General features: G+C 37.5%; 1 protein-coding gene across 20 annotated transcripts in view; it reads right to left on the reverse strand.

The window, feature by feature from the left end:
- FN1 (fibronectin 1) overlaps positions 1–14,073 on the reverse strand; it is a 75,497-nt gene that overhangs the window by 30,341 nt on the left and 31,083 nt on the right. For 10 of the 20 annotated variants that reach the window (XM_024243670.3, XM_024243666.3, XM_054549804.2 and 7 more), the window contains exons 20-26: positions 13,108–13,374; positions 8,045–8,139; positions 6,468–6,636; positions 5,922–6,008; positions 3,306–3,497; positions 1,708–1,980; positions 409–591 (exon numbers count right to left, since the gene is read on the reverse strand). In XM_024243670.3, the coding sequence (XP_024099438.2) occupies positions 409–591; positions 1,708–1,980; positions 3,306–3,497; positions 5,922–6,008; positions 6,468–6,636; positions 8,045–8,139; positions 13,108–13,374 (1,266 nt within the window). The remainder of the gene's footprint in view (positions 1–408; positions 592–1,707; positions 1,981–3,305; positions 3,498–5,921; positions 6,009–6,467; positions 6,637–8,044; positions 8,140–13,107; positions 13,375–14,073) is intronic. The other 10 variants (XM_024243672.3, XM_024243673.3, XM_024243671.3 and 7 more) reach the window with 1 other exon arrangement.

Below are 14,073 nucleotides of genomic sequence, written 5' to 3' on the forward strand. Positions count from 1 at the left end.
TCAACTGCTGACACTTTTTTTATAAAAATGAGAATAAAGCACATATGGTGACACTATTTTCAGTTCTCATTTTTTTCTCTAAAGATTTAGATTTAGTCATGTAATTTCTCTTGATATTCACTTATTTTTACATGCTTATTTGGAAGCAGGATTTGTTTGAAGTCATGGAACTTTCCTGCAGGTGTTTTTCCACTACGATTTTTTAAAAGCTGTAGATATCAAAAGTATATTAAGATAGCAACAAACATTACATCTTTCAAAATTAATGGAGCTGTGCATTGAATTTGGAGTTTAGTTTGTAGCTTGGTTGCAGCTCTCTTCCTCTTAGCTTCTCCTACTTGAGAACTTAGAATTCATTTGCTATGCTCTGGGTTAATATTTATGGAATAGATACATTCAACTGCTTACTTGTTAAGACCACTGCATTGTCTGAAGGAGAAATTGACAACTCTGCAACATCTTCCTCATTTTTCACAGGTGAGTAACGCACCAGGAAGTTGGTCAAATCAATGGATGGGGGTGGAGCCCAGGTGACACGCATGGTGTCTGGACCAATGTTGGTGAATCGCAGGTCAGTGGGAGGAGGAACAGCTGGTTTCGAACAAGAGGGAAGACTCAGTTAATGTAATTTTAAAATTAAAGCTAACGAAGTAGCTGGAAAGGTAAAACCAATATTTCATGCATAAAGGAAACAGAATCATAATCATGCAAACAGTCTAATCTAAATCTATTTTAAGTGATAGTGTACTACTGTTAAAAATAAAACACTACACATAGTACTGTTAGGCCCCCTTTAACCTTTTTGCCATCATCGATATATTTAAAAAAATTTTTAATCTACTTTCAAATATGTTGACTTTATGTACATTATTAATACCACTGCAGATTATTTTATCCCAGGCCGAAGAGGCTTAAGTTGCCACACAGCAAAGAGAAACATAGCAGTACTTTACAAAGAAATACATGCACACAGACAAAAAGACAAGAGGGTCCTAAACATCCCCCCATGTGAGATATCTAGAGCTACAGTTCCATTCAGTGAATTCTACTTACAAGTGAAAATGTTCATGCAAATTGGTTCTCAGCATGTTTCTTTTCCCATGCACAGCAGAGAACCTTTAAAATGTTGCATGCTTGTCCCCAGACTGTGGTTAAAGAGGTGTTTCTTTACCTAGTGACAACAACAAAACCTAGAATGCTCCCACGTTTACTTTTCTCCTACCTCAAAACAATGCCCATCCACTCTACTCTAAATTTTGATGGGTTTTTAGCTACAAAGAAGGAGCATGGTAGAGTTTATCAAACGGTAGAAGGAAGAGCATGATGGTACATTTTGGGGACATATTTCTTATAATTAACTGACACTTATACAATTTGATATTCATGTTTGGTATTTAAGAAGAAAAATTCTAGGTCTCCAAATTGAATGAACATTTGCTATTTTATATTTAACAGAGCAGACATCTGTATTTCTCTAGCTTTATATATACTTGTGGTTTAAATGAGAGTGTACTAAAGAATACTTGCATATGTTTTTCTCCAATCAGTTTAGCAGATGCATTTGATTCCTTATCCCCCCAATCCACCCTGTCTTAATCTTTGGCCAACTGCTGACTTCCCCTTTGAAACATCCATATTTAACCAGAGTAACTGGTGGCAGCATGCAACACCATCTATGTCTCAAACACAGAAGTTTTCAAAATTCACCCGTTTGTTGTGTCAGTGTAGTAGGGGCACTCTCGCCGCCATTAATGAGAGTGATAACGCTGATATCATAGTCAATGCCCGGCTCCAGCCCTGTGACTGTGTAGTATCCTACTGAGGAGTCCACAAAATCTTCAAAAATAGGGATACCTTCTCCTGCCGCAACTACTGTGATGCGGTACCCAATAATGGTGGAAGAGTTTAGCGGGGTCCACCTCAGGCCGATGCTTGAATCGGTTATATCAACAAAGCTTAGGTCAGTGAGTTGGGGCACCTCTATTGAGTTACAAAGCAAAGAGGGGGGCAAAAGGAAAATAGAGGCAAAAAAAGAGGAAAAAATAAAGCAGTGTATATCAGGTTACCAGTAGTAAAATTGATGGAATGTTAAAGCAATGATGGTAATATGCAATCTGTTTTAAATTCTCTGAAAAGACTTCCTAAGTATTATGAACAGTTTGCTTCCCTAGAAGAATAAACAGGAATATTCTTTTAGGGGTTTTTTGTTTTTTTTTTTTTTTTTGCATTTTGAAAACATCCTTAAAGGGTACAATTTGAACTGTTCAGATTCCTAAAAATCATATGCCTGTTTAGGATGTCAAAACCATACTTAGAGCCTAGACATAATATCTGAAGTAAGTATCAGCAATGCTTTTAATAATTCCAAAACTGTTTTAGTAGAAAATAAGCTTGCGTGAAGAAGGTTAAAAAATAATAATAATAAATGGGTGATAAATTGATTTTTTTTCTCCCATACAAAACTCATGACAACACCATGGCCATAACGCTAATGCATTATGAATGTATGGTGTGAAATGTGCCATTCAAAAGCACATTCAGGCTGAGGAAAGACAGGCCTAAGGTCAAGGCCATTGCCATTTTAGTTCATTCATAATCAAAACATGTAATTAGCGTTAGTAAAAGCATTCTACTGAAGAGTCCAAAGGGGGACACGATCTGTCCAGTGCTTTCATTCTGTTATAACCCAATGGACAAACAAGCCTATCCTTAGACAGGCCTTTGCAATGTTGTCTTTCAAGCCACAAGAAAGAACACCCTGAAGGTGTGGCTTTTACTTCTTTTTTTTTATAATCCAGTTTTCAAAAAGAAGGATTTGAAACTGCAAGATGAAAAACTGGATGTGTCAATCAAATGCTGTTTCAGTGCTCACATACGGGGACAAAACTATTTTATAGGCAGCTGTTGGAAATTGATATGGACTGTAAAATCAGGCAGAAATGTACTGATGGGATGCATTTACCATATTACTTTGAGCCTATCAATACTGATTACAGACACGTGACAGTGTTTTAGTCATACTTCCATGTGAGCGGACAATACAGAGTTAAAGCCATGGCTGCCACTCCATTACATACTCGCTGCAACACACAGCATCCCAGTGAAGCACAGACAGTAAAGCAGTGTTAACAGCAAGCATTTGTCCAAATTGCTGCTTTGACTTCTTGATTTTGGAGAGTGCAGCTGGGAGATCGGAATTAAATCCCAAATATAGTTGACACCCTTAACCATCTGGGGATTAAGATGCTAATCCCCACTCTTATTGGAAGTGCCACTCACAGGATAGCAGCTTATTTTTCTATTACCTGGGATGATGGTATCAGAGACAGGGACACTTTCCTTGTCATCCTTGACAGTGTAAACACTGACATTGTACTCCAGGCCGGGACTCAGGTTATCAAAAGTGCAGGAGCTCTGATCAGCATGGACCACTTCTTCCAAAGAATATCCCTGCTGGCCGTTTGTAGGGGTTGTGGTAATTCTATAACCAGTAATGTCTGGAGAAAAAAGAAAAGAGGAAGTTATTGCACAGAGCATCTGTGAGCCACAGCATATTTAACTAGACTCCAATGATGGACTCACAGGGCGGAATGCAGAAGGACTTGGCATTTACTGAGGACTCCACTGTCACTGTCATTCAATGCTTGCAACAATCATTTCAGGCAGTACTAAGATCCTCACTTTATTTTTTTATTTTTATTTTTTAAGACAGAGTCTCTCTCTATCACCCAGGCTAGAGTGCAGCGGCACGATCTTGGCTCACTTCAACCTCCGCCAAGATCTTCACTTTAAAGGAAATCTTGAACCAGGGGAGTGATTCCCCAAAGCTTTCTTTGTTTCCAAATCCCATGGTCCTACCACTGTACCCTGCTTTTCCTTAATGAATCATTTGAAGACAGCTGAGGAATATTCCTTTCTACCTGCCTAGTATAGAATCGCTCTCAACCTTAAGCACATTCCCCAGAGAGCTCTCCTAATTTAAAAGGTCTGAAACTATGGGATTTATAAGAAGAGAAGCAAGAAAGGAGAAAAGGTGAGAAACAAAAGTGGTGATACTTATTCTAGAAAGAGTGTTGATTGGGAGGTTGAGGCAGGCAGATCACCTGAGGTTGGGAGTTCGAGACCAGCCGGCCAACATGGTAAAACCCCGTCTCTACTAAAAATACAAAAATTAGCTGGGCGTGGTGGCGCATGTCTGTAGTCGCAGCTACTTGGGAGGCTAGGGCACAAGAATCGCTTGAGCCCAGGAGGCGGCGGTTGCAGTGAGTCGAGATGGCGCCACTGCACTCCAAGCCTGGGTGACAGAGCGAGACACTGTCTCAAAAAAAAACAAAACAAACAAAAAAAGAGAGTATTGACTGTTGAAGTCTTCAGGAATCATAGAAATTGGGCAGTAAAAGAGTTGAGAGGGATGAGAGACATCCAAATAAAAACAGCGATGACTAGAGATCTGTGAGGCCAGATTAAAAGTAAAATGAGAAAGTATATTAAACTTTATAAAAGGCAAGGAGATGACAGAATATTTTGCCATTAGGAACAGGGTAAACACTAATGTGGCAAATACGAGGAAACCCAACTGAATGAGAAATAAATATTGAGATCATTACGCTTGCTAGTGATCATCCAAATGTGTGGGCTGGGCCATTGAGATGAGGTATTAATGATCCTGCTGCTAACAAGCACGAAGCTTGTCAACTTAAAGTTTCAAATTCAGAGCAACTCAGCTGGAAATTATATAGCTTTGGCTTAAATGATGTTTCCGCAGATAATGAAAACTTTACCAAAATCACTCTACTTCAGAGGGAGATTAAAAGAGATATTCTGAACTAGTTTCATTCTGTGTGGTTGCATACATTAATCAGATTTAGAGATGATAGCCTTAGCTCTGTGCCCCAGCAAAGATAAGAACTATATAATACTTTTTTTTAACAAAAACTTCACAATAATTTAACAGTGAAATTAGAAATAGCTAAATAATAACCTAAACATAACCCTTAAATTAACAAGTATATGAGGTAAGAATGCAATCAACATTAATTGGAACTTTTATTTTTGTTTAAGATTTTTCTCCATAGGTTTTGCTGAGACTTCCATGTGGTTTTGGCAAAAGTAAGGAGTATCTAAAATTTCCTGTTATTGCTATAGTACATCATGCTATTTGAATATTGTTACAACTATCTTTATACATTTTAGCATTTTATAAATAATTTTCAAATATATGTGAACAAGGAATTTAGACAAATGCTTCATTTAAAGCTTTAAAAATAGTCAGGAAACCCCTTAATCAGAATTTTCAGTTTGCACAGAATATAATAAAAAAAAAAATTACATTCCAAATATGTGATGTTGGGTGTGAGAAGGAGTCTACAAACTTAAGTTACAGTCCCAGTTTTGTAACATTTAAAATGTGTGACTATGAGTAGGCCAATTTTTTCTAAGTCTCAGTTTTCTTATTCTGTAAAATGAAGGTATTTCTGCCTTTCATCACCCTTAAATATTTGTGGTGCAACTCATGACAAAACATTCATAAAACTTCAGGGAATAATAAACTTAGGCTCTGTAACAACTCACAAAAGGGAAATTACATAATATGACTTCAGCCATTTGTTTGGCAATTTTTAATGCACTCAGCAAAAGGCACCTTCCACAGTGCTTTTCTTCAGCCCTACAGCTGTGTGAGGATCTGTCTTGTCCCCCTAGACTAGTGTAAGATTGTTCTGTTTCCTGTGATTGAAGTCAACGTGCATTAAAGCATCCTGCAGGCTGCTCCATGATGTACGTCATGTACTGCTATAGTTTTTATGGAGAGCTGAGCATTTGTAATTTGAATCCCTTCTTTCTCTGAAAGAAACACAGTTTCTAAAATCTTTGTCTTGGGAAGGTATGGTGTATACTTGCCCTCTGATCCATCCCAAACTTACCTGGGGTGGTGCTCCTCTCCCAGGAGACTGTGAGCACTCCAGTGTCAGGGTTTGCCTCCAGATGCAAGTTTGTTGGTGGAGACAATGCTATGCAGAAAGAACATTTTAAAAGTTAAAGCTGACACAAAGCTCTTGACCTATGTAATCTTTCCTCCTTCCCTACCTCCCTCTCTTCCATGCTTCTTCCCTCCCTCCCTCCCTCCCATAAAAATATAGGTTACATTATGAAAATATGATGGACAGCAGTAATTCTCTGACAAAGACTTTTTTTATAATTAATGATTTTGCAACACTATTGAAATTATTTTCATCTTGCCAATTCATAAATATTCTTGACATGGAAAGAACATTTCTGATGCCATAAAATATAAAGCATGAATTGAACCTGCTACTCCAAATTCAGGAATAGCATTAATAATATAAGTAAGGACAAGATATCTCCCCTGTGCCATTCTCATCAGTAAAAAGTGATATTGACACTAGCTTTTTTCGAAAAGTAGAACAGTTTTAAAAACTAATAGAAAAGGGAAAAAGAATTCTTCTTACGTGTTACCACTTTGTTTACAATTGGCGCATCTCTTTCCTGTCCGTCTCTCAGGACTTGGATGGTGTAGACGTATTCCACTCCTGGAGTCAAGCCAGACACAACGATGCTCCCTGAGTCTGAAGTCACTTCTCTTGGTGCCTCTCCTCCCTGGCTTGGTCGTACACCCAGCTAGAGGAAGGAATGCAAGATAAACACCAAGGACAAATATTTCCAGAGGCCTGTTACTGCTGTGAGGCTGTGATTATGCTTTAAATAGTGTAAACTCTTCAGAAACTGCACAATGTACTTTTATTAGGAAATGATTTGGGGACTCTTTTATACACTTTAGCTGGAAATTCCCCAAGGTAGGGGAGGTATCTTCCAAACTGCATTAAGGTGGCTTGTAATGGAAGGTTCCAGAGAAATGTCATTACATACTGTTTTGCTTGATAAAGAATCTCTTGTTACAAACCAGATGTACACAGGGACTGTGGGTCACATAGTAGTTCATTTCTATTTTTCTGTGTGTGTGCTAGAAGGAATGTCTGAGCTCTCCCTTTAACGAGTTATTCACATTCAATTCACCTTTTTAGTTGCCATTTAAAGGCACCAGCCTCTGTAGCAATTGTATTGCAAAAACACACCTTTTGAAGAGATAATGTTCATAGCTTCAACTGCAGGATGATACATTACAAGAATTAGAATAACTATGCCCATAATTTAAAATCCTTTTAAGATTCTATTTCAAAAACTTAGGTAACACTGTGTTATCAAATAGTGTTCAACTCTAGAGAGATCCTTCACACATCATAAGGCTTCTGAAAGTCAGCATGACATTATTAAGGGAATTTAAAAGGTATACAGGCAATCTTCAGAAAGTTCTTCTATATTTGAGTAGCATAATCATAAATATGGCCATTTATAAACTTTATCTTTGCTGTATTTTTTTAAACAATCAAGGGGATTGAGTCATGATTTCCAGTGATAACAAATATTTCTGTCTTCACATTAAATGCCAAAGAATGGAATTCTTTTAAACATATTCATTTGTATTCATCCCTTCCCTAATATCATTACTTTAAAGAAGATGAATCCAGATATTCACAGGGAAACCTTAATCTTAACTTCTATTAAGAGATTCACCCGCAGCGCTTTGAACAGTTGGAGATGAAACTGATTGGATGAAAATGCGATTTTTAAGTGACTCTGAGTTTAATTGGTCTCCCTAAATTGGCTTTTGTGAACTTGCTCACACCCATTTAGAACAACACATCAAATAAAGTTTTCCTATGTTTTTTTGAAATGTAATTCCCTGCGGGAAAGGATAGAGAAAATAAGATAACAACAAGCAGCAGCTTCATGCTAATGTTTTATCCTTTGCAAAGCACTTTCGCAGCCTCCGTCCATCCTTCCAACAATTCAGTGAGGTAGGCGGGGAAGGAATGCTAGGCCCTGACAATGTAGTCAAAGATGTATGGACAGAAGCAGGTGACAAAACCCAGGTCTCCTTACTCCTGAGCACCCTGTTTCCACTACATGGGAAACACAAGGACACCTCAGGGCTATATCACAGAGATTAGGAACATCTGCAGTTTACCTTAAAACCAATTCTTGGAGCAGGCGTCCATGTGATCACAATGGTGGTCTCAGTCACCTCGGTGTTGTAAGGTGGAATAGAGCTCCCAGGCTGCACTGTGAGAGAGAATCAATGCACATATTCAAAACTCAAACTCACAGATGATTGCATAGCATATAGATAACAAGTATTTTTATGGAGAACCTCAGTTTAACCAAGCAGTGGATAGAGAATGTAACATATTTTTTCATTGGGTGAGAACTGGGAGAGGATCAGGCTTCTCAATCTTTAATGTGCCACACACATCATCTGGGGTCTGGCTAAAATGCAGATTCTGTTTCTGGAGGTCCAACAAAGAACTAGGGAGTTTGCATTTCTGACAAACACAGATAATACCAATTCTGCTGGCCCGTGAATTATACCTGAGTAACAAGGGGTTAGATGTTCACTAAGGTGGTCTTTTCAAAGAAATTACATAATCTAATTCATGTCTTTTCATCATTGTTGGGATTTGAGTTTGATGACAATAAATTTGCCTATATCGTCAGTGTAAAATCCCTTATAAAATGTAAAACTGGCCACCACAAACTGATTATCATATTGTTTCTTAATCATTAAGAACAATGGTAAATTATAGAAGGTGATCTAAAAACAGCTTTATGCTGGGCGGGGATCGGTGGCTCATGCCTGTAATCCCAGCACTTTGGGAAGCCGAGGTGGGTGGATCACTTGAGGTCAGGAGTTCGAGATCAGGCTGGCAAACATGGTGAAACTCTGTCTCTACTAAAAATATGAAAAATTAGCCGTCATGGTGGCTCATGCCTGTAGTCCCAGCTTCTTGGGAGGCTGAGACACAAGAATTGCTTGAATCCTGGAGGTAGAAGTTGCAGTGAGCTGAGATCATGCCATTGCACTCCAGCCTGGGTGACAGAATGAGACTCTGTCTCAAAAAAAGAAAAAAAAAAAGCTTTATGCTGAATTATTCCACAATAATGGTCAGCTATTTTGGGTTGCAATAAAAGATGCTATATAAGTTAAACAAAATCTGCCACCATGGATGCACTTTGAAGTCTAAAGATTTGTACTTTAAATATGTGATTATTCTTTCAGAATAATAATACTGCAAAAATTTAGTATTTTATCACCAGAATCAGGAATTATAACAGATTTATTTTGCGTTTTCTAGCATCCTGACATCATTGTTATTTTTCTTATTGAAAATATTACTTTGGCCAGGCGCAGTGGCTCATGCCTGTAATCCCAGCACTTTGGGAGGCTGATGTGGGCGGATCACTGGAGGCCAGGAGTTCAAGACCAACCTGGCCAACATGGCGAAACCTTGTCTCTGCTAAAAATATAAAAATTAGCCAGGTGTAGTGGTGGATGCCTGTAATCCTAGATGCTTGGGAAGCTGAGGCAGGAGAATCACTTGAACCTGGGAAACGGAGGTTGCAGTGAGCCGAGATCACACCACCGCACTCTAGCCAGGGCGAGAGAGCAAGACTCCATCTCAAAAAAAAAAAAAAAGAAAGAAAATAAAATATTACTTAAACAATTTTTTTTTTTTTTTGAGATGGACTCTTGCTCTGTCACCCAGGCTGGAGTGCAGTGGTGCAATCTCATCTCACTGTAACCTCAGCCTCCTGGGTTGAAGTGATTCTCCTGCCTCAGACTCCCAAGTAGCTGGGACTACAGTTGCACACCACCACACCCAGCTAATTTTTGTATTTTTAGTAAAGACGGGGTTTCACTATGTTGGCCAGGCCAGTCTCAAACTCCTGACCTCAGGTGATCTGCCCACCTCGGCCTCCCAGTGCTGGAATTACAGGCATGAGCCATCACATCTGGCCAAAAAAAAAAAAAAATCTTATTTTTAAATAAAAGATTTGTTTTGGGTTTTAGCACCAAAAATAAAGAAAGAAAGAAAGAGAAAGAACGGAAGGAAGGAAAGAAAAGAAAAGAAAGAAAGAGAGAAAGAAAGGAAGAAAGGAAAGGAAAGGAAAGAAAAAGAAAAAGAAAAAGAAAGAAAGAAAGAAAAGAAAAAGAGGCATGTATATGTAAGGTTAAGACAGAGATTTCCAACAACCTTGCAAATCTTATTATAAATGTAGAAAGGTAAGGCCACAGAAGGCCAGATATTTTGAGTTGGGTAAATTAAGTTCAAGCGTATCAAGTGTGTTAATAGCCCTGATCACATGTTTGACATCTCCACAATTCTTCCTCTCTTTACATCTCAATCAAATTTTGTTCCCATTGGGAAAAAACTTCTGAATGCATTTATACTAAATTATGAATGGCTGGCGAGACAAAGAATTAGTCTCCAGAGTTATACAAACAGGAATTAAAAAGTGTTCAGACTCCAGTCTCAACTCGACTCCAGTCTCAACTCAACTCCAGTCAATTTTTTTTTCTTTGCCATGTGGGAATTTAGAATCAACATCGCAAATCTCACATTTTTTTTTCAGTCTGGATTCCAAGGAGCCATTTTTTATTTTTATTTTAAAAATATTGTGTGAGAAAAAGCCAAATATATGTGTGGGCCACTTCGTAATGATAGCTCTAATGGCTGAATTGAGGTACTACTGGTTTAGTAGGCTGTTTCATCTATGTATGTTATTATTTTGATGGTGTTTGGTGGGGGATGGGGGGACATGACTGGGATGGGTGACCCCTGATGCCTTTTAGTACCTCTGAAATGATACACCACTTGGCTGCTGGTGACTCTGCCAAAATGCCATGGCCAGCCCTGTGTGACCATTTTTAATGGCCCACAAAAAACAATTCAGAGAACAGTCAGTTTCTTTCACTGAACATCTGTGAAAACCACAACTTTTTTTACAAATTATATTCGCCTCAACTGTCCTGGGCTTTAAGACTAGGTATTTTCTATTGCTTGAGCCAGCCACCTAGAGTCTTCCCAAGTTTAAGAAGATGCTCTCTGCCTGGGAAGGCCATTATGGGAAAATCACCAAACCACAAACCCACAAGCGATGTCAAACAAAGGATGTGATTCTAAGTGTGAGCTATGGGTTCTGGCAGGTCTTGCTAGGGAAGAACAGCCCAGCTGCTAAAGAAATAAAATTTGCCCTATCAATATAGGAGTAAGCTGAATTTTCCCCAGAAACAGCTTTTTCCCCTAACTTTTCTCACATTTGCTCTTAAGAATTTAGCACAAGTTATAAAACTCAGAAAAGTTACTCCCAGAATTCAGCTTAGTATGATAGTAAAAAACTACAGAAACTTAGTAATTTCAAAAACATGCAAGCCTTGTGGATGTTTACAGCCTTAGGGAGTACTTAAAGTTCAAATGGAGTTGTAGAATATCCTGCTTACATTAGTTTATTTAAATATAAGCTTCGTTTAGCTGTTTTTGTTATTATTCCTTTCTCAATTATCTATTCACCAAATAGTTTTTGAAAGCATACAATGTTCCAGACACTATGTTAACCTTTATCTAATAAAATTAGTTTTGGCTATCAGTACTTCAATTAAAATCATTATATTTTATGTGAATGTATTATGCAAAGCATAAAATAATATATCCAGTATATCAAAGTCTTCAGAAGTACTTGAAATATCTTGACCCACCACCTTCCCTTAATTATTGTTCGCATCATTAAAAATGCTTTTTCTTTTATAAGCACTGTGTTCAACAAAAGAAACTACATAAAATATGTCTTATGTTAAGGAATGAACAAGACAACTATAGAATTCTACATTTTAGTAAAAGACAACATCTACTGAAAGGGCACATTCACTGAAATCTCCATTCTAATTCACTGAAGGACATTCATAAGAAATGAATATTTACAAGAAATATAAAGACATTAATTTCATGAGAGTAGATCTTAGACTATCTTAGAACCGTGTAAAATTTTAGCCAAATTTTCAAGTAAGCTTATTTGCAAATTGAAAGTGAATTTTACTTACTTACGATTAACTATTATTTAGGAAAAAGCCTTCATGGGCCAAACTTCATACAGTAAATTTAAATGGAAGTAAGTTTTTCTTAAAGTATGAATTCTTATGGGGAAAAGTTTATATTTTCTTTGGGAAATCAATTCCATAGTTATTTACAAACTAGGCTTGTATTGACTTTTTGAATGCTTTTTAACATCCATACTTTTAAATTAGTCGAAGAGTAACATCTGTTGAAAGCTCTTAGAAAATTGCAAACTAGTCCATGGTTACAATATATGCTGAAAAAGTGCTTATGTTAGGTGCTTCCATAATTCAAAATGTCAAGTTGAAAATAACAAATAATGTTCAGCTAGAAATAAGGAGTCTCATAATTCTCTGTAATGTAAATGGAAATGTATTTAATAGAAATCAGTTTGTGAATAGAGGTCGTTATTGTGATGTAGATATGTGGGAGATTTAAAACCACTTCCTTTAAAATGTTGAGCAAAAGGACAGACATGACCAAAAATTATTGTTAGTATTTTTCTCCTCTGAGGAATTTCAAGAGTAATTTAGGAAAAAAGTGATTCTGTCTGCAAAAGTACTTTAATCTTCTGCAGCCAACACTCATAAAGAAATTATGTCCTTGGCTTCATGTTCAATTAGTTGGTTCCCATTCAATCCGTAGATATTTTTATTCTGCATTTATACTTACTATTCAATGCCCAAAGTAATAGAATGTAGACATAGATGCTAATTTTTTCTTGCCTTAACTAGTATTTGGTAAATTCATTTAATGTAATAGAATTTAATTTTTCTAATAACAGAGTGCTTTAAACCCATGTTACTCAAAGTGCTGGCCCTAGAGGAAAGAGGAAGCTTGGCAATGTGTGCAAATTAACACACTGCTTCCTTCATCAAGAAAATCTGGCTTCAGAAAAATTCTCAGCTGTACTAAGCAGTGTGCTTTGTGATTTACATTCTGGCCCAACCCTTTTTCTTGTTGCAGACTAGCAGCAAACAATTAACGGGCCAGCAGCCAGTCTAGGGAGCACATTTGTAGTATCACTGATTTGAATTATATACTAATTTTTTAATGGTTTTTTTTGTTTTTTTTTTTTTTAAAGCATGAAGAATAGAGAATGTAAATATAGTTAAGAAAAGACATTTAATTTTCGGCTTACGTGTGGTAAAGATTCCAGTGGCTTTGGGGCTCTCTTGGTTGCCCTTTATGGCCACGAGGGATACGGTGTACTCAGATCCAGGCTGCAGATTCCTCAGTGGGTACTTGGAGACAGAGGGACCCACATTGTACTGCCTGGGCTGGCCTCTTCGGGTCAGGCCCACGGTCAGTCGGTATCCTGTTATCTGGGCCCGAGGTGGAGTCCATCTCACCAGGACAGTAGAATCAGTTTCATTGACAAACTGGAGGTTAGTGGGAGCATCCAGTTCTAGGAAAAAAGACGAAAAATGCCAAGAAATATTTAGATCAGTAATGATCATAACTCAAGTCCTGAAGTTTGATTGAATGTCTACGTTTTCTCTCCTCAAGGTTGCAACTATGTGAAAGTCAAAACCCTGGAAAAACTGAGCCAGTGAGAGACTGAATGCTACACAAAACTTTGCCAAAACTCTGCCAGTCATGAGAAATTGTGGAACCATTTTGCTTGACTGTGATCCTTTGGGAAGTCTAATTTTCCAGCACGACTTTCCCATCAGTCTCAGAAATTATAGTTACATTAAAGCAATGGTATTTTTTAAAAGGCAAAACAAACACTTCTGAACTTCACAGTTAGCTTTGAGCCAAACAGATTAAGGAAAAAGGAATATGCCTCCTAAAATGACAGCAAGAAGCAGCTCTCTATGGGTCAAAAGCAATATTCTGTGAATAGCCCTTTGCTAGAGAAATAAAAGTTATTTTCACATGGTTCAGATTAGACAGTAATTACAGTAATGATAACATATCCTCAGATTCATGGTAGGATACTGGTGAGTTTGCACTATCAGAATCACATAAGTTGTGGAGTTTATTCTTGAGAATAATAACCAGCAGTTTTCCCACCAAAATTTAAATTACCTTTCAAATAGAGGAAACCTTTAAGAGGCAGTCAAGTATAATAATTGAGAGCATGGGCTTCAGACATAGGTTA

The sequence above is a fragment of the Pongo abelii genome, chromosome 11, assembly GCF_028885655.2.
Source record: "Pongo abelii isolate AG06213 chromosome 11, NHGRI_mPonAbe1-v2.0_pri, whole genome shotgun sequence".
NCBI classification, from domain to species: Eukaryota; Metazoa; Chordata; class Mammalia; order Primates; family Hominidae; genus Pongo; species Pongo abelii.